Source organism: Vigna unguiculata, chromosome 2 (genome assembly GCF_004118075.2).
Source record: "Vigna unguiculata cultivar IT97K-499-35 chromosome 2, ASM411807v1, whole genome shotgun sequence".
Taxonomy (NCBI): Eukaryota; Viridiplantae; Streptophyta; class Magnoliopsida; order Fabales; family Fabaceae; genus Vigna; species Vigna unguiculata.
In genome coordinates this window covers 22,665,390-22,690,978 of record NC_040280.1, presented here as the reverse complement: position 1 = coordinate 22,690,978, position 25,589 = coordinate 22,665,390, and the positions used below count along the sequence as shown (strand labels likewise).

At 36.0% G+C, this 25,589-nt stretch overlaps 2 protein-coding genes across 4 annotated transcripts; both read left to right on the top strand.

Annotated features, from left to right (window-relative positions):
* Nucleotides 1-6,271: 6,271 nt before the first annotated feature.
* LOC114173536 (chalcone synthase 17) lies at nt 6,272-7,796 on the top strand. Its single transcript, XM_028058002.1, has 2 exons — nt 6,272-6,561; nt 6,654-7,796. The coding sequence occupies exons 1-2, from the start codon at nt 6,384-6,386 to the stop codon at nt 7,643-7,645; spliced, it is 1,170 nt and encodes a 389-aa protein (XP_027913803.1). The 5' UTR covers nt 6,272-6,383; the 3' UTR covers nt 7,646-7,796.
* A 3,551-nt stretch (nt 7,797-11,347) lies between these two features.
* On the top strand, nt 11,348-24,331 carry LOC114173217 (WAT1-related protein At5g40210-like). 3 transcript variants are annotated; one of them, XM_028057480.1, is made up of 6 exons: nt 11,348-11,653; nt 11,726-11,839; nt 12,841-13,066; nt 23,399-23,557; nt 23,658-23,809; nt 23,901-24,331. In XM_028057480.1, the coding sequence occupies exons 1-6, from the start codon at nt 11,415-11,417 to the stop codon at nt 23,962-23,964; spliced, it is 954 nt and encodes a 317-aa protein (XP_027913281.1). In that variant the 5' UTR covers nt 11,348-11,414; the 3' UTR covers nt 23,965-24,331. The 3 variants fall into 3 exon arrangements, with proteins under 3 accessions (XP_027913281.1, XP_027913282.1, XP_027913280.1); XM_028057481.1 differs by having other exon boundaries at nt 23,916-24,288; XM_028057479.1 differs by having other exon boundaries at nt 11,349-11,653; nt 23,893-24,331.
* The last annotated feature ends 1,258 nt before the right edge of the window (nt 24,332-25,589 follow it).

The following is a 25,589-nucleotide window of genomic DNA, read 5'->3' as shown; positions in this document are numbered from 1 at the left end:
CTCTAAATCTATCAAAGGATGTTATTTGTTCTCAACTTGTCTATTAATCCTATAAAATCCTAGCTTAACGAAATTATTATATTTTAAATTTAAATAATTATTCATAATCAAAATAATTTTTAAATTTATTATTTTATTAATTTTAAAAACTACATTTTTGAATTCAAATAATTATTCAAATACAAAAATAAATGAAAAATATAACAAATAAAGAGGACTTGTAATTAAAACATGATCTCGTATTAAATAAAAGTAAAATGTGAATCTAATTATAATAATAACATTTATAACTAAAAATAATAATAGAGAAAGATAAAATGGAGGTACTGTTATACAATTCTACATATTTGTATTGTAAATGTTATGTTTATATAAACACAATACAATACAATCATACTCTTTGTAATCAAACCATCATTGAATACAATAATTAATATAGGAAATAAGAAATAAGATAACATGGTTACAACACACAAAATAATTAAACTAATATTATTGACATAATATCTTTATTATTGATTCTAATAATTAGAATAGTAACTTTCTCTAACTAATAGTTATAATAATATTATTAATTATAATAATTATAATAATGTAGTTGTTAATAATATAACTATAAATATAATTATAGGATAATAACAATAACTACTATAATAGTAATATAATAATAAAAATAGTTGTAATTGATAATAATATTTATAGTTGATAATAAAAATAAAAATAAAAATAATTAATAATAATAATAATTATTATATTTAAAATAATAAAAATTATAGTTATAGTCAACAATAATAATGATAATTACAATTATAATTAATAGTAATTATAATAACAATATAATAATAATAATTATAGTTATAAAATTATAATTATAGTTATTGTGACGTCCCGATTACCATATTTATCATTTGATAAAATGATATGGAATTAATTTTTTTGTACAATAAGATTTTTCTTATGAAAACATTAATAATAACATAAATATATATATATATATATATATATATATATATATATATATATTTTATATCTTTGTAATCATTCATGAAATATTACAAAAAAATATATTTGTATAATATTAAGAGTCTTGCATAAGAATAGAAGGTTATCTATATTTTTAATATCTCCTAAAGATATTAATAGAAATTACCCATGAGTCAATCTTCAGAAGATTCAACAATAATATCCCGAACAACTCTCATTGAGCAAGTTCCTCTTCTGTTCATGCAACAACCACAAAACTTGATCTTGTTTTACCAGACATAAACATATATATATATATATATATATATATATTTTTTTTTTTTACATCTTTGTAATTATTCATGAAATATTTCAAAAAAATATATTTGTATAATATTAAGAGTCTTGCATAAGAATAGAAGGTTATCTATATTTTTAATATCTCCTAAAGATATTAATAGAAATTACCCATGAGTCAATCTTCAGAAGATTCAACAATAATATCCCGAACAACTCTCATTGAGCAAGTTCCTCTTCTGTTCATGCAACAACCACAAAACTTGATCTTGTTTTACCAGACATATGGATTCATATTCCACTTCTGATGATCCATTATGAACATCAAAAATTACTTTGGGAAGTGATTAGGTAGTTGAATATTTCTCATAAAACATTGGTACAATTAGGGATGGCAAAAATACCCGTGTCCGCGGAGATCTGCAGATAAAATCTGCGACGGATAGTTACTACCCGCGGGTAGCGGGTAGCGGGTATTGTAATACCCACTTATAAACGGGTCGGGTACAGGTATCATACTATCCATACCCGCTGGTACCCGTTACCTGAAAAAAATAAAAAAAAATTATATTTTATTAAGTTAAATTTAATTAAAATTAGAAGTAATAGTATATTTTATTATGTCAAATTTAATTATAATTATATTTTAATTTAATTTATATTTTATTTTTATAATTTTATATTAAAAAATTTATAAAATACATATTTTTTTAAATATTTGCGGGTATCGGGTATCCACGGGTACCCGCGGGTTTTAAAAATACCCGCGGGTATTTTTTAAACGGATACCCGGCGAGTAAACGGGCGGGTAACGGGTGGAACTTTTTTTGGCGGATCTGGTTGTGGGTAGACATTATCCGTGCCTGACTCGACCCGTTGCCATCCCTAGGTACAATCATAATTATTTCTTTCTCGAGAATATTAGCCATTTATCAGCCCACAAAAGAGATATATACTCACTACCTAACATTGGCGATGCCGAGCAGGTATCAGATAGTCCCAAGTTTGACCTATGAATATCCTAGTCCAGTTCGCTATTCTGAAGTATCTAGATATTCACCTACTTGGTAAAACTTCCTTAGACCCCACCATGGTCTCTACCTTTCATCCCATAGTGTACCAAACTGTGACTTTCCAAATACAACACTCTAACACTGGTTTAATCTCAACTTATTGAAACCAGACTTAACTCTTACATAACTGAATACTCTTGGATATTTACAAAGCTCATAAAATGTGATGACTATCAAATCATGTCATTGTATAAACTATACACAACGAATATAAAATAACAATAAAATGTACATGAAATTTTCTTCTATCCAAGCTCATCGAATAAAATAATATTTACTTTTACTTTATTTTTATTTTATTTCTTTTTGAATTATAAAATAATGATAAAATAAGAATCAAAGCAAGAGCTTTAAATAAATAACAAGATAAGAATTAGAATGTTATAAATAAAAATAATAACACAAATATAAATTAAATAGCACTCGTGTGTAATTGAAGATATATTAAATGAAATAAATAAACAGGACGTGCGTAACTGAACATAAATAAAATGAAATAAATAAACAGGACCAATACATAACTAGAGATTAAATAAAATAAATAGACATCATCAATGCATAACTGGAGATAAATTAAATAAAATAAATAAACAAGAATAAGTACATAACTGCATATTAAATAAAATAAATAAATAGAACCACTACATAATTGGAGATTAAATAAAATAAATAAATAGGACTAATGCATAACGGGAGATAAATAAAATAAAATAAATAAACAATAATCGTGCATAACTAGAAATAAATTAAATCAAATAAATAAATATGACTAGTGCATAACGGGAGATAAATAAAATAAAATAAATAAACAATAACAATCAGGGGCGGATCATTCATAGTGCAGGGAGAGGCCATGGCCCCCCCCAATATTTTTTATTTTTTTTTAAATTATATGTATGTTTTTGAAATTTTTTTAAATTGTATTTATATTTTGAAATTTTTTTAAATTCTATATATCTTTTAAATTTTTAAGTTTTTTTAAAATTATATGTAGTATATTTTATAAATTAATGGAAATTAAAAATTGTCACTTTTTATTTTTTATTTTTATAAAACACAACCTTTAATTTTAATAAAGTTGGTCATCTACCTTTTTTTAGTCTTAATTTGGTTCTGATTTTTGAAAATGTTGATGCAATTTGAAAGATTTTTCATACACTGGGATCATATTAATTGTACCAACAAAACAAAACATCTTTATTAATCGTTTCAATTTTCAACAAATTGAGACTAAAAAAACATTAGACAACCAACTAGACATTTCTGGACAAATAAAGAAACAAAAAAAATCATTAAACCAAATCTTTATTAAGATATTTTGTATTTCTTTCTCATTGTCTTTCTAAGTTTTCACAAATTGTATTCATCTCTTATTCTCATGTGTTTTCTTTTTTGTTTTTGAAGAAAAAAAATTAGACACAATAATTTTTTTTTTCTGATTTCTCATTTGTTTTTTTTCTTGAAAAAAAGGTAATTCTCTATTGTCTTACCTGATAATAAAATATTAGTTTAAGAGTTATTAACATGATTTTTTTATCTTACAAGCCTTTTGCAAATTTATTTTTATGAATATATAAGATAAAATTTGTATTCTAATATTATTTTGAAAAAAAAATTATTTATATAGATGGAAAATAAAATAATAGATTTATTTATTTTTAAATGATTAAAGGGAAGTTATTCGTGAAGATAAAAACAGATACATTCCACTTCTTCATATATTAAAATATTATACTAATAATCTAATCTAATGATCCAATTGTTTGGTTTAAAGAATTATTTTTTGAAACATTACACTAATAATCTAATTTAATGATAAAAAAATTATATTATTTTGGTCCCTCCAAAATTTTTGGTCAAGATCCGTCACTGGTAACAATGCATAGCTGGAGAAAAATAAAATAAAATAAATAAACAGAACTAGTGTATAACAGGAGATAAATTAAATAAAATAAATAAACAGAGAATCAGTACATAACTAGAGATAAATAAAATAAAATAAATAAATAAGACCAATACATAATTAGAGATTAAATAAAATAAATAAGCAGGACAGGTGCATAACTGAATATCACTAAATAATAAAAATATAAGAAGATAATATATAATAATTATAGTTATAATTAATAATAATAATAACTATTACAATAATTATTATTTTTAATAATAATTATTATTATGGTTATAATTATGATAATAATTATATAATAAAATAATTATAATTAATAATAATAATGATAATAATAATATAAAAATAATTATTATTATTGATAATAATAATTATAATATTAATTATAATAATTATAATTATTAATTATATAATTATTATTATAATTACAGTTGATAATAATAATAATAATAATAATAATATTTATAATTCTTATTAAAAATAATAATAATAATAATAATAATAATTATTGTTATTAATAATTATTATAATTAATGATAATAATAATAATTAAGATTATAATTAGTAATAATTATAATAGTAACTATTATAATAATTATAATATTTAATAAAACTAATTATTATGATTTTAATCATAATAATATAATAAAAAATAATTATAGTTGATAATAATAATAATAATAATAATTATAGTTAATAACAATTATTATTGTAGTTAATAATACTAATAATTATTATTATTATTTTTGTTATTATTGGTGTTGGTAATAAAAATAATAAGAATAATTATAATAATGATAGTTGTTAATAATATAATATTTTTGAAAAGATAATTTTGTAAATTAGGTATGTTAATAGCAGTATTTCAACCGTGACAGTTTTGAAGATAATAAAGTTAATAAAGATATTTTTATTAATTGAATAGTAGTTAAAAGTAAATTGACAGAAAAATTAGTGAAATTGACACATGTTAAGCGAATAAAATGGACATTTTGAATATCTAATTAGTAATTGTTTTTTATATATGGTATGTAGAAGTATGCACCGAAAGAATGTTATCTAATACTTATTGTAAAAATAAAAGAACACGAAGCAAACTAGAGAACGGGTAGGTAGCTCCATTAGGTTGACCGTTGAAGAATGAACTACCCACTTTCATTTTAATTTAAAATATTCACTCCACACATTCTTTTCTGGGTTCATGGAACTTAACCTTGCTTCACCAACCAACCAACCAAGTACCAATAATTAGTGAACTCTGATTTTATTTGCATTTCACTCTACCCGTTCATATTACTTCACCAAATATAATAATTTTTCACCACTACAAATATTCCATTCAGTACCCATTTTAATAATATATTAATATCACTAAAATTTTAAACTAAAAAGTAAAGTAAATACAATTAAAATATTACTACTTTAAATTGTTAAGTAGATATTTTTATTCACATGCAACCTACCTATCTGCGCTACCACAGTTTATAATTAACTTCAAAAGTACTACAACACAAAAACTGTATTTATTAATTAATTTAGGAATGCTTTTTAATTCAAAACTTTCTTTCATTTTTCTTCTTCTAAAACACACTCAAATCCTTTTAAGCGTGGTTTTGAAAACTATACAAGCCTACACAACAGCAAGATAAAAATATTGAAGCTAATTAATATTAATATCTCATACAATTTAATTATAAACCTATGCTATATTAATTCACTTGCCATTTACCATAAATCAACTCTGAATTAAAACAAGTCAACCATGGTAGGAGAATAATTCCTACATTCCACTCCACGACAAAGTTCCACACAAGTGATAAAATATGACCATTATTGGTTAGTCATTTGAAAAATAAATGAATGAGTTAACGGTGGTAGAGATGGTCTTCTAAAACATGCCACCAAACTCATGGTAGACTATACAACGTAAGTTGCAATTGGTGATGCACGTGCAACTCACCTACCCATTTCTAAAGCATACTTGCATGCCTATAAAACGCTAACTTCTCCCACATCTTCAAACACACAACTTCAGCAACCAAGAGAAAAGCCCCTCTACCAGTAGAGTGCAGTGCTTGATTTGATCTCCAAACACCGTCATCAACATCACCATTTCGTTAGTTTTATCAAAGGAAACAAAGATGGTGAGTGTGTCCGAGATTCGTCAAGCTCAAAGGGCAGAAGGCCCAGCAACCATTCTTGCCATTGGAACTGCGACTCCTCCAAATTGTGTTGATCAGAGCACCTATCCTGACTACTACTTCAGAATCACAAACAGTGAGCACATGACCGATCTCAAGGAGAAGTTCCAGCGCATGTGTAAGTTGTTGAATCAATATATAGTCATTTCACTTTCACATGATTATTATATCTGTTGTTGAATCAATCTAATTATTCTTTTCATGTTTCAGGCGACAAGTCGATGATCAAGAAGAGATACATGCATGTGACGGAGGAGGTCCTGAAGGAGAATCCCAACATGTGTGCTTACATGGCACCTTCTTTGGATGCAAGGCAAGACATAGTGGTGGTAGAGGTACCAAAGCTAGGGAAAGAGGCTGCAGTGAAGGCCATAAAGGAGTGGGGGCAACCAAAGTCCAAGATTACTCACTTGATCTTTTGCACCACCAGTGGCGTGGACATGCCTGGTGCTGATTACCAGCTTACCAAACTCTTGGGACTTCGCCCTTATGTGAAGAGGTACATGATGTACCAACAGGGGTGCTTTGCAGGAGGTACGGTTCTTCGATTGGCCAAGGATTTGGCGGAGAACAACAAGGGTGCCCGTGTGCTTGTTGTGTGTTCTGAGATCACTGCAGTCACGTTTCGTGGCCCAAGTGACACCCATCTAGATAGTCTTGTGGGACAAGCACTATTTGGAGATGGAGCAGCTGCAGTGATTGTTGGTTCTGACCCGATTCCACAGATTGAGAAGCCGTTGTTTGAATTGGTTTGGACTGCACAGACCATTGCCCCAGACAGTGATGGTGCCATTGATGGTCACCTTCGTGAAGTTGGACTCACATTTCACCTCCTTAAGGATGTTCCTGGGATTGTCTCAAAGAACATTGGGAAAGCACTTTCTGAAGCCTTCGACCCATTGAACATCTCTGATTACAACTCCATCTTTTGGATTGCACACCCTGGTGGTCCTGCAATTCTTGACCAAGTTGAGCAAAAATTGGGTCTAAAACCTGAAAAGATGAAGGCCACTAGAGATGTGCTCAGTGATTATGGAAACATGTCAAGTGCATGCGTGCTTTTTATCTTGGATGAGATGAGGAGGAAATCAATTGAAAATGGACTTAAAACCACTGGTGAAGGACTTGAATGGGGTGTCTTGTTTGGTTTTGGACCTGGACTTACTATTGAGACCGTTGTTCTCCATAGTGTCGCAATATAAGACCATGTTATTCCTATTGTTTTATTATTGTTGTTTACCAATTTTAAAGTTGGTGAAGGTTGTAATTTAAATTAAACCTGATACATGGTTTGGCTGCCTTTTAGCCGGATTAATAACAACCAATTGAAATTTTCATCTTTTATGATTATTATCTTACCGTGTTATGTATTTGGTATTTTGTTATTATTTTTTTCAAGTATAACAACACCTTTAATTACTTTCCACCAATGACACGGTAAATAGTTGATTCAGCTAAGAATTTAAAATGAAATAAGTGATATTTTTGTTTTTGCTATATAAAAAGAATTAACTTTAATTATGTTAATTTTATTTAAACTCCCTTAGTAGTTAATATAATTATGTGTTTGATTTATATTAATTGTCACCTATATTTATTAAAGAAAAAGTTAAGGTTGATATGCAATTTATCTTGAAAAAAAAAATTATAAAAGAAGAAGTAAATGATGAAAAGATTCCTTTAATATTAATTGTTATTAACGTTAATTTTGTTTCTCTTAATAGACACATGTTTCGATCATTAAAGACTGTTTCGATTATTAAAGACTAACCCATGATTCAAACGAAATTAAAATTTTTATATTAAGGCTGTAATTTGTTTTCTTGTTGTATTAAAATCAAAATATGTGAACACTTGTTGTATTAAAGGGACTAATTACCCTATATTTTTATTCATATATATGGTCCATGTCATGATATTTGTTTACTTGTGCAGCCATCTCCGAAGTAAGAGTTGAAATAGCCACTTCACCAAATTAATATGAATTTTAATTATGATTTTAAGAATTTTTTTTATGAAATTGGCATAAACTTAATTATATTTTTTCTAAATTAGTATAATCATAAATTATGAAATCTGAGAATGTTATATTTTCCTGTATATATGATCAAATTTGTAAAATTTTGTGAATATATGTTAAGTTGTTTTACGAATTTCACTTTAAAAAATAAATTAATTTAAGTAAAAGAAATGTAGAGTTCTAATTTGACATCCTTACAATTTTTATCTAAGTTTCATTAGTGTTTGATCGGTGGTACAGTGAGCACCTACAGAACTACTTAACTTTTTGTTCAACACACTAAGTTCAAACACATTAATTTTTCTTATTTTCACCTCCAACAGAAAAAATATATATTAATGGAGTCAACATAAAGTTTTGTGAAGATGATTTCAAGCATGTAATGTTGTTGGACCTATTCTCAACATTATTTATATTTCTCCTGTAAATAAAGTCAAATATATAACAAATATTAAATTAGAACTTGAAAGTTAAACATATCGAAAAGTCACAGGTCTTATTATTGATTCTTTCTTCGGTCTTTAATATCTTTAATGCACATGTTATATTATATATTATGCCATTTAAGTTAAAAAAAAATCACAACTTAAACATAGTAGACTCAATCGTTGAACTACACATAGTTGGACCACGGGCAATTGTTGAACTACATGTACATTCTATATAGATAATGAAATTTAAGACAAGCACAAGCGTACAAAAAGAGATTATTTCAAGTCCTAATCACACACTGATATTGGAGTTGTGCCACTCAAGACATAACATTTTAAAGAAGCAATTTCTACTCAAGATAGAACATTACTCATACATGGATATGGTTTCTCTAGGTGTAACCATTAACCACACATTTTAACAAAATAACTTCATGTGTATCATATAAGAAAATTCTTAATGACCAATTTCAGTGATTAGAAATATATTTAGAGACCAACTTCTTAATCAGAGACAAACTCTTTTGGTAGTCAAGACAACTTTATCTTTGATCTAGACTGACATGTCTCGACCTTCCTACACTAGTGTATGAGAGAGTTTCTGTCACGGTTATTTTGATTTTTTGACCTCAGTTTAAGACTCAAAGCATATATTGCCGAGGCAAAAGAGGTTACCTTTCCGCCTCGGTTCACACCTGAGGTATATTCAATTATTATTGTCTCGGTTCTAGAATAACTGAGGCCTAATATAGGCATTTAAAATATAAAAAAATTAAAACACCCACACACCCAAAGCATAAAGGCAGTGGCCATTTCAAAACCTTCTTTCCCCATTATCTCATCTCATTCTTCCCTCAACCAACACGACTTAACTCCGACCATCATCATTTCCATTTTACCGCCATTCTTAACCATTCAATCTCCAACACCAATCACGCATAACAAACACAAAATCCCCAAACCCATTACTCCTTTACACTTCAACCTGCACATAGAAAATACACACAAGCACCATATTCACCCTCATTCTCACATCATTTCTCAATCACACCATCAACTCCAACCTGCACCTCCCTTCATTCATTCAACCTACATAAAATAGAAAAAAATAGAAACACTTCAAGGCCAAAGGCCATGACAGATCCTCACCATTCTCCATACATATTTGCACAACCATATTTGCATTGTCACAAAACAATAACTTTAGGTCATCAAAATCGTATTTCACAATCAAAACAAATTATCAACAAATCACACAAATTACACAGTCGCTTAAGTTTAGGAACCAAATGTTGGTTTTAGACACCACAAACATCAACAACAGTGACCTACAACTAATAGAGGTAGAATCTAGTGGTGGCGTGGCAGCGAGGCGCTCGCGGTGGAGGCCGGTGGCCACAACGAAGTTGTTGCTATTGATGTTGGATGAGGCTCATCGGAATCTGCCAGAAACGGTGACGAGGGTGTGAGCCCCAATGCTAGAGGATGTGCAGCGAGCTCAAATGGAGGAGCACGGGGAAGCTTTAATCGTTGTCGTTGAAGCTCGTCGGAACCCCACCAGTACCTGACCGCAATCTGTAGGTTGTGGATTGTGCCAAGTGAGGGGTAGAGGAATTGCAGAGAAAGGGGAATGTAGGAGAAGAGGGCTCGAATCCTGCTCTAGTGTGTGTTGGGTCTGATTTGGAGAGGGGTTTGTGTTTAGAGAAAATATGGAAGAAGAACCTCATGACGTCACGACAGTGTAGAGAAGAAGACGAAAATTGAAGATTGTTTATGATTTTGGTTTATTTAACCTAATCCACCCTTATGCCTTGGGTGCAAATCAAACCGAAGCAGATAAAAAGTTTATGCCTCGGGTATTGGACAACTGAGACATAAAAAGATGCAAAAATTTTAAAATTGCCATCGCGTGTTTAAATGTCTCGTTTGCTCTACAACCGAGACATAAAGACTGAGTTAGAAAGTCAAAATTGTATTAGTGCTAACCTGTCTTGACCTTTTAGGCTAACTAATTTGTCTCGATTTTTAGTCCGAACTAGTATATCTCGACCTTCTATTATTTGTACATAGACTTATCTCAACCTTAATTAAAGTCTTTATAGTGTGTTCTTAAAAAATATTGTTATATGTTGATTGAAAATTTATTATAAACGCTTATTTAAAGATAAATTGCCACACTTATTTAATATCAAACAACATTTTTTAGATGTTTTACAGTATTTTTATATTACAACTTTTCAACAATATTACAGACGTCTTTTAGACAAAAGAAACCTCAATAGGTTGGTATTGTTTGAAAAAAAAAAAAAAAGAAAAGGGAGAGAACAGGAGATATTTTTAAATGTGTAAAAATATGAATAATTTAATATGAAAAAAAGAATAAATTTAATGGGAAAAATGCCGTCCACATTCCAGTCAACATGGTCATAATCTACAGCGAGGGATAAAAAGCAAAACAACAGAACACAGATTGAAGAGAGAAAGGAAGAGAGGGAGAGAGAGAGCAGAGAGAGCAAAATTATGGTGAGCGGAGACGTAACCACAGTGATGATGGTGTCACTGGTTTTGACTGTCGGTTTGAACACTCTGGTGAAAGCAAACCTCTCCAAAGGCATGAGCAATTTCGTTTTCGTTGCTTATTCCAACCTCTTCGGATTCTGTTTCCTGCTAATTGCAACCACCCTTCGTTACAGGAACACCTCTCCCCCACCGATCAATAACTCCATTCTCTTTAGAGCTTTTCTCATTGGCTTCTTCGGGTATACTAACACCTTCTGTTTTCTTCGCCTGTAATTTTGGTCTTTGATGATTTTTTTTTTTTCTTGTGCTAGCGTTTTCATTGAAACGCTCTCTTATACCGGGCTTCGATACGGCTCTCCCACTCTCAGCTCAGCCATAGAAGATCTTCTTCCAGCTTTCACTTTCATAATCGCCGTTGTTTTCAGGTCTGTTTCCAATTCTTTACCGTTACAATGCCTTTCCTAACCGTCTCCATATAGCTGTAGTAAGATGCACCTTTTTTGAAATATGAAAAATGATTTTTTTTACTACTACATTTTTTACCCTTCTTCATCTTAGGTATCGTGATTTTCAATTTTTTATTCTCAATATTTTAAAATTATTTAAAATTAATAACACTTCATATTATTATAAAAAATATCAAAATTTAATAATCAAAATATTATTGTCGATTTTTAAGATAATAATAAATTTTCAGACTTGTTATAACCATCACATTTTGGTATGTGTATTTAGAGAATGGATAATAAAGCAGGAGAGAAATATATGAAAATTAAAATGTAGATACAAAAGTAATATAGAAAACACGAAAAATTATACATACTTTAAGTTTTGTAAAAGAAATATATATTTTTTCTTTAACCTTAAATAATAATAAAGATAAACTGTAATTAATAATTGTTTTACGAAATTAATAAAGTGTATATCCTTCGAGGATATTTGTAGGAACTAATTAAAGTGTGAAGTGTTTGATGTGGGCTTTAGGATGGAAGAAGTAATTAGTTTTTTTTGAGATTTTGACATATTTAGTTTTTAATTTTAGAGATGAGTAAATTTAATTCTTTTAATTAAATTTGGTTATTTTAAACGTATTTTGCAATAACATTTAAATTGTTTATACTTTTTGACACACTCCTCTTAAATATTAACTAAAAAATTATCTTAAACTGCGTTCAAAATTATAAATAAAATTAATAAAATTTAATTAAAATGATTAAATTGATACATTTATAGAATTACAATTAAATTATTTTTGTCGCTAACATAGAAAATATGAAAAAATCTCGAGAAAAGTCGTAAACCGGTGGAAATGTTGAAAACAAGGTAAAATCACATAATTAAAGTTGTTAGAAGATCAATTTGGAGAATCACAAGTTTGGATTTTTGTATGAAGTAATTAAAGTGTGGCCCTCTTGTGGGGATTTAGGATGGAAAAGCTGGACCTGAAAGTAAGAAGCTGTCAAGCAAAAATCATTGGGACTGTGGTCTCAATTGCAGGGGCATTAATGGTGACTTTATACAAAGGTTTGGCAATAACAAGTGGTGTGATGCGAAACGACTTTTTTCTCTCATCTCAACAATCACAATGGCTACTAGGAGGATTTTTCCTATCAATGGCTACCTTTTCTGCTTCAGTCTCGATTGTTATACAGGTAAATAGGTTTAACTAAACATTCAAACTATAATCTACATTAAGAATTTATTTCTATCTAAAGCCTATATACATACACTATGCGATAATAAAATGGATATTGAAAATTATATATTATTAATGGATCTAATTCGTTGTTAATAACAAAAATTTTTGTCGGAATTTAAGTTTATTAACGGATCTCCATGTGAAAAAATCTGTTAGTAAATTGATCATTACTTAACTTTTTCGCATGTTGCTGCATCACCATCGACTCACATTAATTCACTGCAAAGCTTCCACCTCATCCTCCTTTTTTTTTTCTTTCCTTTCTTCTTTATCTTATTCTCAATTATCTTTTCTTAATATACAAAAACTTACATCATACTTAACAACAAATTTGTTGCCCAAAACGACGATAGATTTACTAAAGAAGAAATATCGATTATTGAAATTATAAATTACCAAAAAAATGGAACGTCCCATTTAATTATTAAACGAAATTAAAGAAAACGTCACGTGATGAAGTATAGCAGCGTAGTCTTGGGGTCCTTAACACAACCCCTACAACCTGGCACACCACGATGCCAACATAAAACAGATACAATCTAACAAGGAGTGTAGGGTAAGAAATCATAAGATGGTACAGGGGCCGTAGCCCTAAAGAAATCGTAAATAAAATGCCTCCAGCCCAGATGGCTAAGCTACTGAATCACCGCTTCCTTGCTGACCACGAGAACCTCGCCCATCTGCTCCCATCAACCAAGTTGATGATCATCGCAAGGAAGAACCACCACATACAACACAGTCATGCAACAAAACGGGTAAGCTAGAGCCAACACATACTCATCATACAGTTAAATATATTTTCATCAACTCACATCCATATAACAACCAAACATGTCATGACTCTTCATTCAATACACTATGACTCGACTCGACTCGACTCATCCGGATACGTATAACTTGGTCGGATTCAGCGGATGCTTGCACTTGTGGTGGATACATCTGCTCGATCCTAAGCTATGTGTTTCAAGTGTTACGATAAATCAAATCTCCCTCACCACAAGGTTAGCCCTTACTGGATTTCAGGCCTCCTGCTACTCTCACCACAGGGGTCAGTCCGCTCTAGGTGAGACTAACTGGCTCCTCAGAGTGTCAGGATGCAACCTTACCTTGAATCCTTACCTAGTTATACAGATGGGGCACCACCATGGACACCCACTAACAGAGGCCATGGAATTACGTCCCGACCACTGAAGCGTAGCCCCGGAGGTCTCACCTAGAGACCCCAAGGAATTACACGCTGACACGGACCGACATTCATAAAACAATATATTCGGAGAACATCAAAAGCATGTTTACAATTCCATACCCATCCATGAGATTTATTCCTCATACGCATCGCATATTGAATTCATACCTCTGATCCTCACCATCCCATGGGTCTAGTGTCTCATCTCATGTTAATACCATGTTCCTTTAATTTCAAACTTCACATTCGTTTCACATGCTAAGTCTCATACCAACCCATTCATCCACAATTCATGAATCATACCCAAGAATATACTTCATGCTTCGTTATATACAGGTCAATCATCATACAATCATACTCAACCAAAACAGATCATTCAGGAAACATCAAACATCCAAATCACAGCACGGTCTCGCCCAACATCTCGCTCAGGCTGAGGGGTCTCGCTCAGGCGAGACATGCTCGCTCAGGCGAGCCTCCCCCTCGCCTAGGCGAGAGCACAAAAACAAGTGCAGGAGCAATGCGGGATCTCGCTTAAGCGAGATCCCTCTCGCCTGGGCGAGTTGCCTGCTCGCTCAAAAGTTAAGCGAGTCGCCTGGGCGACCTTTCGTGCAAAAACTTAGGCGAGCTTCCCTGTTTCATCTCGCCTAGGCGAGATGGACTCGCTTGGGCGAGATTAACAGGTCCCGCCACTGTTCTTCACTGCAACAGCCATGAAAATCAAGCCAAACCCGCATACAAAGCATTCTCATACACCAAATCGAAGGATTGAATCATGCAAGCAAGAATCCACACCATTACAGACTAAAACTACTGGAAAACAAGAGCTCTAACTTCCCGTACCTGGAATAAGCTAGCAAACGACCCAACACGCCCCCAACACCGAACGTACGAGCACAACAGCTCACGGAGTGAATGACAGAACTGAAAAGATCGCGAAACAGAGGCACGATATGGGCTATTTGGAACCCTAGCTGTGAAAGGAAGAAAAAAAAAAAGAACAAAGGAGACGAAAATGGCTAGCATAGTACTTACATGGAGTAGGAGGCAACTTCGAACTAGCTCGACGACGGCAAGTGCCTAACCCTAGCAGAACGTACTTTTGGCGCACTAAGGGAGGTGACGGCTACGATTCTGAAAGAGTGAAAGTGAGTGTGGGATTAGGGCAACATAGTAGGGTCTTATATGCTGGGCCAGCCCTTAGGCCCACTTACAAGGAGCCCACTAACTTTAGGGCAGAATTAAAAAGGGGCCTTACATTCTCCCCAACAAGAAAATTTTCGACCTCGAAAATAAAGACTCACTAGGTAAACAGATGTGGATGTGATTTTCTCATGTCCTCCTCTAACTCCCACGTCGAGTCACCCGTCCTCCGATCCCAGATAACTTTAACAAGACTAACGGTCTTCCCACGACGTTCCTCAACCTTGCTATCCTCAAGAGCGATGGGTGGTACTTCCACTGTGAGATCTTCCCTGATCTGTATATCCTCAGCTTCCAACACATGAGCCGGGTCAAAAACATACTTCCTCAGCTGTGACACATGAAACATTGGATGAAGGTTCGCCAACTGCGGGGGTAAGGCTATCTCATAGGCCACCGGCCCAATCCTCCTCGTGATCTGATACGGGCCAAGGAATTTGGGTGAAAGCTTCCTTGAGCGGAGAGCCCTTCCCACACCCGTGGTTCGGGTCACCCTCAAGAACACATGATCTCCTGCTGCAAACTCCAAAGGCCTCCTCCTGCGATCCGCATAGGCCTTCTGCCTACTCTGAGACGCCAGCATCCTATCCCTCACCATCCTCACCTTCTCGGTGGTCTGCTCTAACAACTCTGGTCCAACTAATACTGCCTCCCCATCCTGATACCAACAGAGAGGAGTCCTACACCTCCTGCCATAAAGAGCCTCGTATGGCGCCATGCCAATGCTCACATGAAAACTGTTGTTGTAGGTAAACTCGATCAAAGGCAGTACTTCATCCCAAGCTCCCAGATGGTCCAATATGCAAGTCCTCAACAAATCCTCTAACGACTGGATCGTTCTCTCAGACTGGCCATCTGTCTGAGGGTGATACGCTGAACTCATGGTGAGCTTGCTACCCATAGCACTCTGTAACGTCTGCCAAAACTGGGACGTGAACCGCGGGTCTCTGTCGGAAACTATGCTCGAGGGCACCCCATGAAGTCTTACTATCTCCTTAATGTACAACTGGGCCAGCTTGGCCATAGACATCCTCAAGTTCATCGCCAAAAAGTGAGCACTCTTGGTCAACCGATCTACTATCACCCAGATAGTGTCATGTCCTCTAAAAGTCCGTGGAAGATGAGTCACAAAGTCCATGGAGATACTGTCCCACTTCCACACCGGTACCTCCAACGACTGTAGAACGCCATCAGGCCTCTGATGTTCCACTTTCGCCTTCTGACATGTTAAACAAGCTGATACAAACTGAGCCACATCTTTCTTCATTCCCTGCCACCAGAAAGTTTCCTTGAGGTCCTGGTACATCTTAGTCATGCCAGGATGCAAGCTAAGACGACTCTTGTGTCCTTCCTCAAGGATCAACTTTCTCACCTCAGCGTCATCTGGTATACATACTCTGCCTCGAAACCTCAGTATGCCATCATCACCCACAACAAAATTCCTAGCCTCATCTGACCCAATCTGTTCTCTAACCCTGTTCAGACTGGCATCCAATAACTGCCTCTCTCTGATTGAGCCCAAGAAGTCACTAGATATAGCAAGGGTACTACACCTAATGGACTCAGACCCCAACTCCACATGTATCCTCATGTCTCTGAATTTCTCTAGTAGTTCCACCTCCTTAATCATAAGGTGTGCAGTGTGTACCGTCTTCCTGCTCAGAGCATCTGCTACTACATTTGCCTTCCCCGGGTGGTATAGGAGCTCGAAGTCGTAATCCTTGAGGAATTCCATCCATCTCCTCTGCCTCATGTTAAGCTCCTTCTGATCAAACAAGTACTTTAAGCTCTTGTGGTCGCTGAACACCCGAAACTGAGCACCATACAGATAGTGTCTCCAGATCTTCAAGGCGAAAACTATAGCCGCCAATTCCAAGTCATGAGTGGGATAGTTACGCTCATGTATCTTAAGCTGCCTCGAAGCATATGCCACCGCCTTCTTTTCTTGCATCAAAACAAAACCAAGTCCAAGATGAGACGCGTCGCAGTAGACTTCAAACGGTTTCCCCAAATCCGGAATTACCAATATAGGAGCACTCGTCAATCTCCTCTTTAACTCTTGAAAGCTCTCCTCACACTTGTCCGTCCAAGTGAAGGGTTGGTCTTTCCGGGTAAGCAAGGTCAGAGGCGCCACTATCTTGGAGAATCCCTCTATGAATCTCCTATAGTAGCCCGCTAACCCCACAAAGCTCCTGATCTCTGTGGCTGATCTAGGACTTTCCCACTTTACCACGGCCTCGACCTTCGCCGGGTCCACTGCAATCCCCTGGGCTGATATCACATGCCCCAAAAACTGAACCTCATCCATCCAGAACTCGCACTTGGACAACTTGACATACAACTGCTTCTCTCTCAAAACACCAAGCACCAACCTCAGGTGTTCTGCATGTTCCTCTTGAGTCCTGGAATAGATAAGGATGTCGTCTATGAAGACTACGACAAACTTATCTAGGAAAGGTCGGAAGATCCTGTTCATGTAGTCCATAAACACTGCTGGAGCGTTGGTCACACCAAACGGCATAACCACGTACTCATAGTGGCCGTACCTGGATCTGAAGGCTGTCTTCTGTACATCATCAGCCTTTACCAAAATCTGGTGGTACCCTGATCGCAGATCTATCTTCGAGAACACTGATGACCCATGCAACTGATCCATCAAGTCGTCGACCCTCGGGAGCGGATACTTGTTCTTGATAGTCATCTTGTTCAATTGCCTGTAATCCACACACAGGCGTGAACTCCCGTCCTTCTTCTTCACCAACAACACTGGTGCTCCCCAAGGTGAAGTGCTGGGTCGGATGAACTGTTTCTCCATCAGATCCTCTATCTGTTTCTTGAGCTCTACCAACTCTGCTGGAGCCATACGATACGGAGCCATCGATACCGGACCGGTGCCTGGGACTAGATTGATGGAGAACTCCACCTCTCTATTGGGAGGCAATCTCGGTACCTCCTCCGGAAACACATCCACAAAATCCTGAACAACCGGTATCACTGACGTTGCCTCTCCTCTCTCCACCTCCATATGCGTGAAGATCATGTAGCACTACGCACCGTCCTGTAGCTCTCTCATAACTCCCTGGGAGGATACCAACTCATGTTCCTCTGAGTCGGGAAACAACAACTTCTTCTCTCGACAATCTATCAGAATGCGATTGGTAGAGAGCCAATCCATTCCTAAGATCACCTCCAACTCCTGTAGAGGTAGGCAGATTAAGTTCACCCTGTATCTGCGTCCCTCTACCTCTACTGGAAGCCTAGCACACAAGGACGACGTCCTGACCAAACCCGACGCCGGAGTAGATACTACAAGCTCACACTGCAGCTCGCGCACTGGCAAACCCAACCGTTCCACACATGCATTTGACACAAAAGAGTGTGTCGCTCCAGAATCATATAACACACAGCAAGAAGAACCAGCTATCATGCAACTACCCATAACCAAGTTACCTGAGCCTGATGCTTCAGCCCCTGACATGGCGTATACTCTACCCGTCGCCTGAGGCCTGTTGCCTCTGTCCCTCCCCTGATGCTGCTAGGGTGTCTGAACCGGAGGGCGTGTCGCTGCCCTAGAAAGGTTGGGGCAATCTCTCCCAAAGTGGCCTTCCTTGCCACAGTTGTTGCACCTGCGGTAACCCTCCCTACGTGGACAAGCATGCCTCGGGTGGGGTCCTCCACATGTATAACACTGCACTTGTCCCTGCTGAGGAGGAAGACCCCTAGGCCCCTGAGACTGATGGTGTGGTCTATCATACGGTCTCCTCCTCTCCTCATGTCTGGGCCTGGACCCAGATGGTCCACCGATCCTCTGAGGCGGCTGTGGCTGCTGTGGGCGTTGGCCTTCCACCTCGCGCTTCATCTTCTCCATCACTCTTGCCTTCTCTACCAGAGCAGCAAAGTCCTTGATGGACAAGGGTGCCACCATCAAGCGTATATCTCCCCTGAGGCCGTTCTCAAACTTACGGCATCTCCACTTCTCATCAAGCGGTAGGGTATAAAAACGGCTGAGGTGTTTGAACCTCTCAGCATATTCAGCGACAATCTTCCCTCCCTGGGTCAACTGGAGGAACTCCACCTCCTTGGCGTACCGAATGTTGTCGGGAAAGTACTCGGAGAGGAATCTATCCCTGAAAGTCTCCCATGACACGGGCTCATCCCTCTCCTCCAGGATGGATCTGGTGCTGCTCCACCAATGCTCCGCCTCCCCCGTGAGCATGTACACAGAGAACGCCAACATGTTCTCTGCAGGGCACATCTTCGCATCATAGATGCGCTCCAGGTCCTTCAGCTATTGGTCTGCGGCGTCAGAACTGGTCTTCCCGTCAAACTTCGCCAGGTGGTGTTTTAGGAAGTCCTCCAGGCTCCACTCCCTAACTGCAGGTCGTGGTTCAGGACCAAACACAAGGGCAGTCGCCCTGTTCTCCTCCAACTGACGGAGAGCCTCCATATGCTGCCTATGAGCATCCTCAGCAGCTACTCTTGCAGCCTCCATCTGCTGCATCACAGCCTGCTGCTGCTCAAATGATGCCGTCTGTCGCTGCATGGATGCCTCATGCTGCTGCATCATCGCAGTACTCTGCTGCGTCATAGCTGCTACCATTGCCTCTATGGCTCTGGCGATATCTGGTGTGTCCCCCTGGGATGACTGAGAAGCTCGGCGAGGAGGTGCCATAATCCACTGGCACACAGAAAATCACTTGGTTAGGCTCGATAAAGGCAAGAATTTAACTAAGAACACTCAGAAGATACACAGAGAAAGCTAAGCGGACATCCAAGTCCACAGACCTAAGGAATGACCGCTCTGATACCATAAATGTAACGTCCCATTTAATTATTAAACGAAATTAAAGAAAACGTCACGTGATGAAGTATAGCAGCGTAGTCTTGGGGTCCTTAACACAACCCCTACAACTTGGCACACCACGGTGCCAACATAAAACAGATACAATCTAACAAGGAGTGTAGGGTAAGAAATCATAAGATGGTACAGGGGCCGTAGCCCTAAAGAAATCGTAAATAAAATGCCTCCAGCCCAGATGGCTAAGCTACTGAATCACCGCTTCCTTGCTGACCACGAGAACCTCGTCCATCTGCTCCCATCAACCAAGTTGATGATCATCGCAAGGAAGAACCACCACATACAACACAGTCATGCAACAAAACAGATAAGCTAGAGCCAACACATACTCATCATACAGTCAAATATATTTTCATCAACTCACATCCATATAACAACCAAACATGTCATGACTCTTCATTCAATACATTACGACTCGACTCGACTCATCCGGATACGTATAACTTGGTCGGATTCAGCGGATGCTTGCACTTGTGGTGGATACCTCTGCTCGATCCTAAGCTATGTGTTTCAAGTGTTACGATAAATCAAATCTCCCTCACCACAAGGTTAGCCCTTACTGGATTTCAGGCCTCCTGCTACTCTCACCACAGGGGTCAGTCCGCTCTAGGTGAGACTAACTGGCTCCTCAGAGTGTCAGGATGCAACCTTACCTTGAATCCTTACCTAGTTATACAGATGGGGCACCACCATGGACACCCACTAACAGAGGCCATGGAATTACGTCCCGACCACTGAAGCGTAGCCCTGGAGGTCTCATCTAGAGACCCCAAGGAATTACACGCTGACACGGACCAACATTCATAAAACAATATATTCGGAGAACATCAAAAGCATGTTTACAATTCCATACCCATCCATGAGATTTATTCCTCATACGCATCGCATATTGAATTCATACCTCTGATCCTCACCATCCCATGGGTCTAGTGTCTCATCTCATGTTAATACCATGTTCCTTTAATTTCAAACTTCACATTCGTTTCACATGCTAAGTCTCATACCAACCCATTCATCCACAATTCATGAATCATACCCAAGAATATACTTCATGCTCCGTTATATACAGGTCAATCATCATACAATCATACTCAACCAAAACAGATCATTCAGGAAACATCAAACATCCAAATCACAGCACGGTCTCGCCCAGCATCTCGCTCAGGCTGAGGGGTCTCGCTCAGGCGAGACATGCTCGCTCAGGCGAGCCTCCCCCTCGCCTAGGCGAGAGCACAAAAACAAGTGCAGGAGCAATGCGGGATCTCGCTTAAGCGAGATCCCTCTCGCCTGGGCGAGTTGCCTGCTCGCTCAAAAGTTAAGCGAGTCGCCTGGGCGACCTTTCGTGCAAAAACTTAGGCGAGCTTCCCTGTTTCATCTCGCCTAGGCGAGATGGACTCGCTTGGGCGAGATTAACAGGTCTCGCCACTGTTCTTCACTGCAACAGCCATGAAAATCAAGCCAAACCCGCATACAAAGCATTCTCATACACCAAATCGAAGGATTGAATCATGCAAGCAGGAATCCACACCATTACAGACTAAAACTATTGGAAAACAAGAGCTCTAACTTCCCGTACCTGGAATAAGCTAGCAAACGACCCAACACGCCCCCAACACCGAACGTACGAGCACAACAGCTCACGGAGTGAATGACAGAACTGAAAAGATCGCGAAACAGAGGCACGATATGGGCTATTTGGAACCCTAGCTGTGAAAGGAAGAAAAAAAAAAAGAACAAAGGAGACGAAAATGGCTAGCATAGTACTTACATGGAGTAGGAGGCAACTTCGAACTAGCTCGACGACGGCAAGTGCCTAACCCTAGCAGAACGTACTTTTGGCGCACTAAGGGAGGTGACGGCTACGATTCTGAAAGAGTGAAAGTGAGTGTGGGATTAGGGCAACATAGTAGGGTCTTATATGCTGGGCCAGCCCTTAGGCCCACTTACAAGGGCAGCCCACTAACTTTAGGGCAGAATTAAAAAGGGGCCTTACAAAAAATATTCCCAATAATAAAAATTATAAAATGGATGATTCTTATTGACAAATTTTATTAATGGATTTGATACAAAGGAAAGTATTTGTAGTTAAGAAAATCTTTATAATTCAAGTAAAAAATTCAATAACAATAATATCTTAATCAAATTCAAATTCATATATATATATATATATATATATATATATATATATATATATATATATATATATAAAGAATATAGTATGGTCCTTGTATCGAAAGTTTTCTTGGTAAGGGTTTCAGGTAAGTGTGTCTCGTTAAGAAGAACGACGATACAAAAAAGACAGAAAATGAATACTTGTGGTTGGAAATTCTTCTATTGGAGGAGAGTGTATCAATGTGGTTGAAGGAACTCACCCGGGAAGATTATTAGGAATCCAAGTGAGTAAGTCTCACATTAACTAGAAATGAGAAAGTATAGCATTATATAACAATAAAGGCCCATCATAAACCCATTGTCTTAAGGTTTTGGATTGAGAGTGGTGTCAATGCCTTAATGCCTTAGTGGTTGGACTCAGGTTTCATTGGTGTTGTATCTCCCCAATGAAACCTGCTTTGTAAACCTATTAATATAATTAATATAATTCATTTATCTTAACTATTTTGTAAAAATTTAATGACCATGCAAGAAAACCCTTTAAAAATTAACATGGAATACTGTGAATTTTATTAAAACAAACAGAAATTAGAAAGATTTGCTAAACGTAGTTCATCTCATTGTGTGATGAAAATCAATTCATAATAAATTATCATTCTTCTTATTAGTTTATCTATTATAATATTTGGGCTAATATTCCTTTTTTATCTAAAGAAAAACTATATCAACAAATCTTAATGGCTTTTCCCTGTACTTAAAAACGGAACAAACATGGTTTTAGTTCTTCTAAAAGACTTTAAGTTCAAATTTAGTTCCTCTATTTTATTTTTATTGATTTTCCATTCTTCTAGTTCTCTTATGTACATTTTTCTTTCTGCAATGTCACTTTGTCCTCACACATAACAAAAATGAGTCTTTTGATGCAGACATGGACAATTAAGGACTACCCAGAGGAGCTAATGCTAATAACCATTGCTACCAGTTTCTCTGTAATCCTATCTTTCGTAGTTGCTTTCATTGCAGAGAAAAATCCCAAGGCTTGGATACTTAAGCCTGATATGGAATTAGTGTGCATGTTGTGTACAGTAAGTTTGGATTTCTGGCAGAACAAACTATTTGATGCAGCAGACCAATAACTTTGTACAATTGGGACCTTATTTTACTTTATTTTTGTGATTTTTGTAGGGTATTATAGTGATATGTACAAGAGGTGTGGTGGATGCATGGGCATGTCGAAAGATGGGAGCTGTATATGCTGCTATGTTCAGTCCTATAGGAATTGTGATTGCACTTGCTATGGGGATTGTATTTTTAGGAGACACTCTTTATCTTGGAAGGTATGTGCACGCATGTAGCAAGAAATTAATAATGTTACATTTTTGGTAATTAATAAGTTGTTCGATTTTGATTCATTGTGAAGTGTGATAGGAGCTGCTATAATAGCTATCGGATTTTATGCTGTATTATGGGGTCGGGCTCAAGAGGAAAGTAAGACTAGTGAAAAACATGAAGCCTATGGCATTATCTCTTCATCTTCATCCGGTTCTGAAACCATCCTCTTACTGCATACAAGCAAAGACACAATGATAACATAAAAGGCTTGAGGAATTTTATACTTTGATGGAGACAAACATTCTTATTAGATAGATGAAGTGATGTCCTACATTGTTCTAGCCAAAAGGAATTTTCAGAGTTGTCTCATATTTCCGATCTCTTCCTCCTATTATAAGGTCTTCCAATCATTCCCTTAACTTCTTACATGCCATTTCAATACTATTATTTCTATTTATTGTCTCTATTAAATTTGCAGTAATTATTCTAATGACTAACAGTTACAAATCTTACATGACCTTTCAACACTCATCGGTATTGAACTGATATTTAAGTCGGCTTTTGGTCTAATAACCCAGCCGGCATTGGACCTAACACTACATAGTCCCATAACCTTTAATCTAGACTAAAAAGGCTATAGGATGTGAAGAAACAATTCCTTTATCAATTGATATTGGGGCTAATGAGTGGTCGATATTTGGCCTATTACCACATAGCACCCTTCAAAAAACGTTGTATATTATTTACTTTCTAAACGCTTACTTCTGATGATCAAGGATCTACTTCGCATAAATATTACTATTGCCATTTTTAAATAGGTACCTCGATCAATTGGCAAATTGATGTAAAATTATTATCAGATACTAAACACTTACCTCGATGCTTCTAAATCGAAACTTTTCCAAGGTGCCTAAAATTCATACTAATATTGTTTGACCAAATGATATGCAATTATCTTAATTATATCTTAATCAGATGATACATTATCATCTTAAATTGATCAGATGATACTTGATGGATGATGCCTTGATCAGATGATACTTGATCATCATTTTATCAATCGGATGATTCTTGATCATCATTTGGGATAATACTTGATCGTCTTTCTTCTTTAGGATGATACATGATCATCTTTTTACAGACCAGATGATGCTACATCACCATTTAACTGATCAAATAATTCTTGATCATAATATAAGATGACACATGATCATTTGTCTTATTTAGGATGATACCTGATCATCTTTTTACTGATCAAATGATGCTTGATCATCAATAGACAAATAAGATGATTCTTGATAATCATTTAGGATGATACTTGATCATCTTTCTTCTTTAGGATGATATTTGATCATCTTTTTACAGACCAAATGATGCTTGATCACCATTTAGCCGATCAGATGATTCTTGATTATCATTTAGGATGGTACTTGATCATCTTTCTTCTTTAGGATGATACTTGATCATTTTTTTACCAACCAGATGATGCTTGATCATCATTTGGCCAATCAGATGATTCTTGATCATTATTTAGGATGATACTTGATCATCTTTCTTCTTTAGGATGATAAATGATCATATTTTTATCGACCAGGTGATGCTTGATCATCCTTTAACCGATAGAATGATTGTTGATCATCATTCAGGATGATACTTGATCATCTTTCTCTTTTTACTATCATAGGCTGCCTTGTACCTTTGTTTAGTAGTGCAAATCATCTGATGTCTCACTTTTTTCCTTTTTGGACACCTTAAGAAGTTGTCTTTCATTTTCTTTATGCCCTT